The 2,538-nt window shown below is 56.9% G+C and overlaps 1 protein-coding gene across 1 annotated transcript; it reads left to right on the top strand.

The window, feature by feature from the left end:
• Positions 1-812: 812 nt before the first annotated feature.
• Positions 813-2,314, top strand: LOC123133050 (leucoanthocyanidin dioxygenase 1). The gene has a single exon (XM_044552596.1). It carries the CDS (start codon positions 867-869, stop codon positions 2,187-2,189), a length of 1,323 nt encoding a protein of 440 aa, XP_044408531.1. The 5' UTR covers positions 813-866; the 3' UTR covers positions 2,190-2,314.
• Positions 2,315-2,538: the final 224 nt, after the last annotated feature.

Genomic DNA, 2,538 nt, shown 5'->3' with positions numbered 1-2,538 from the left:
TGGGTGACCTCAACTGTCGGGGGAGCGGCAACAACACCACAAAATTCATAGGATAGCCGTCTTTTATTTGATAATATTGGTTGGGCCGCTTGAGCGGTGACTCTGCGGTGCCAAGTATGTCTTCGCCCATTCAGGTGCTTTGTTCACCTCTTGTTAGCACATATCGCATGATAATGGTAAGTTATTTGATAAACGTTTTTTAAGGAAGCCTTGTTATTCAGCCACTCCCATAGGCCACCCCAAGCACAACACTTTAGACCGACATTTTGTTCCTGCTTTTGTTACCTATTATTAGATATATCTTTATTTATTTTCATTAAATCTTGAAAATGTCATTTCACTTATTTTTATAACCAGTTTACTAGTAAGAGAACATTCAACTGAGAGTGCTTAAGGAGCGACCGAAACCCTAGCCATCCTCTGATGAGAACAGCAAACATTGAGCTTGGAGTTCTTTTGCTTGGTCTTTTTCCTTTTGGCTCCTTGTGTAGTGAAGGAAGAAAACAATTATCTCCTTTTTTGGGGGGAAGCGGAAAAAAGTGGAGGTAGAAACATGAGGTGCATTCCAGCATCTCGTGGCGGCATCCCAGCCCACCGTCCGTTTGTTTGTGGTAAGGAGAGATATTGGAGTTTGGTAGCCTAAAAAAACAAATTGGAGTTGGACGATAGCATAGCAGCACGTGCGTGTGGTTGGAAGCCAACTTTGTTTGGCGCGCGCGCGTGATGGAAAGATGGAGCTAACCACCAAACCAACCATGGATTCTTCTCATCTATAAGTATTCCATCCATGAACTCCATCGATCCTCGTAGCAAGTGAAGTGACTCAAGTGAGCATACCATCGGAGGAAGAATAATCCAAGAAGAAGATGGCGCGCGTGGAGGCGCTGAGCATGAGCGGCGCCACGGCCATCCCGGCGGAGTACGTTCGGCCGCAGGAGGAGCGCCAGGGCCTGGGCGACGCCTACGACGAGGCGGCGGCCAGCTGGTCCGCCACGGGCTCCCCTCGCATCCCCGTCGTCGACGTGGCCGCCTTCGACGCCACCGACCCGGCCTCGCCCGCCAGCCTCGCCGTTGTCGACGCCGTGCGCGCGGCCGCCGAGGAATGGGGCGTCATGCACGTGGCCGGCCACGGCATCCCAGAGGACCTCATCGACGCGCTGCGCTCCGCCGGGACCGGGTTCTTCCGCATGCCGATCGAGGACAAGGAGTCCTACGCCAACGACCCGGCGGCCGGGAGGCTCGAGGGGTACGGCAGCCGGCTCGCCGGATCCGCCGGCGAGGACGTGAAGAGGGAATGGGAGGACTACCTGTTCCACATGCTCCACCCCGACGCCCGCGCCGACCACACGCTCTGGCCGGCGCACCCGCCCGAGTACGTGCCCGTCACCAAGGCCTTCGGGGAGCACGTCAGCGCGCTCTCGTCCCGCCTCCTCGCCATCCTCTCCCTCGGGCTCGGCGTCCCGGCCGGCACCCTGGAGCGCCGCCTCCGCCTAACCTCCGGCGAGGCCGAGGTGGAGGACGACCTGCTGCTGAAGCTCAAGATCAACTACTACCCGCGGTGCCCGCAGCCGGAGCTGGCGGTGGGCGTGGAGGCGCACACCGACGTCTCCGCGCTCTCCTTCATCCTCACCAACGGCGTACCCGGCCTCCAGGTGCTCCTGCCCGGCGACGGACAGAGCTGGGTCACCGCGCGCGACGAGCCGGGCACGCTCGTGGTCCACGTCGGCGACGCGCTGGAGATCCTCAGCAACGGGCGCTACACCAGTGTGCTCCACCGCGGCCTCGTGAACCGGCAGGCCGTGCGCGTCTCCTGGGTCGTCTTCGCCGAGCCGCCGCCCGACTCCGTGCTGCTGCGCCCGCTGCCAGAGCTCGTTGAAGGCGACGGCGCCGAGACGCCGCGCTTCGAGCCGCGCACCTTCAGGCAGCACCTCGAGCGCAAGGTCCTCAAGAAGAACAATGATCAACAGGAGGAGGAGGAGGTTAAGAAGCCGCCGGTCGCCGCTCAAGAGGAGGAGAAGGAGGAAGCCACGAAGCTGCCGGTCACCGCTCTAGTGGAGGAGAAGGAAGAGGCCACGAAGCCGCCGGTCGCCTGCGAGGACGAGCACAAGGTGGTGAAGAAGGAGCAGATCAGTGAAGAGGAGGAGACCAAGATGGCGCCGGTGGCAGCCAACCTAGTGGAAGTTAATTAATGAACTCATCCTACAGTAATTACCATAATGAGTATTACTCACATGGGGTAATTGTACGAATAAGTGTGCTTGCTATTGAGAGGTGATCAGACAAATATATATTAATTTTGTGCTTTATTGTGGCATTTGTAATGAGTTTTAGTAATGTTGACGAAAAAGACTCGCGCCCCGCTTTATATATAAAGCACTGACCGCAACAACCATCCGGATACAAACGCGACACCACGCACACCCTAGACTAGATATATAGATGCCCAAGGTCAGCTACATCCAGATACCACAAGCAAAACGAATGATAAGCAACAAAACACCACTTCAGGTAAACGGGCATAGCCGAATATCGACAAGC

Source organism: Triticum aestivum, chromosome 6B, assembly GCF_018294505.1.
Source record: "Triticum aestivum cultivar Chinese Spring chromosome 6B, IWGSC CS RefSeq v2.1, whole genome shotgun sequence".
NCBI lineage: Eukaryota > Viridiplantae > Streptophyta > Magnoliopsida > Poales > Poaceae > Triticum > Triticum aestivum.
Note: the sequence above shows the minus strand (reverse complement) of the source record. Positions and strands in the feature narration are given on the sequence as shown.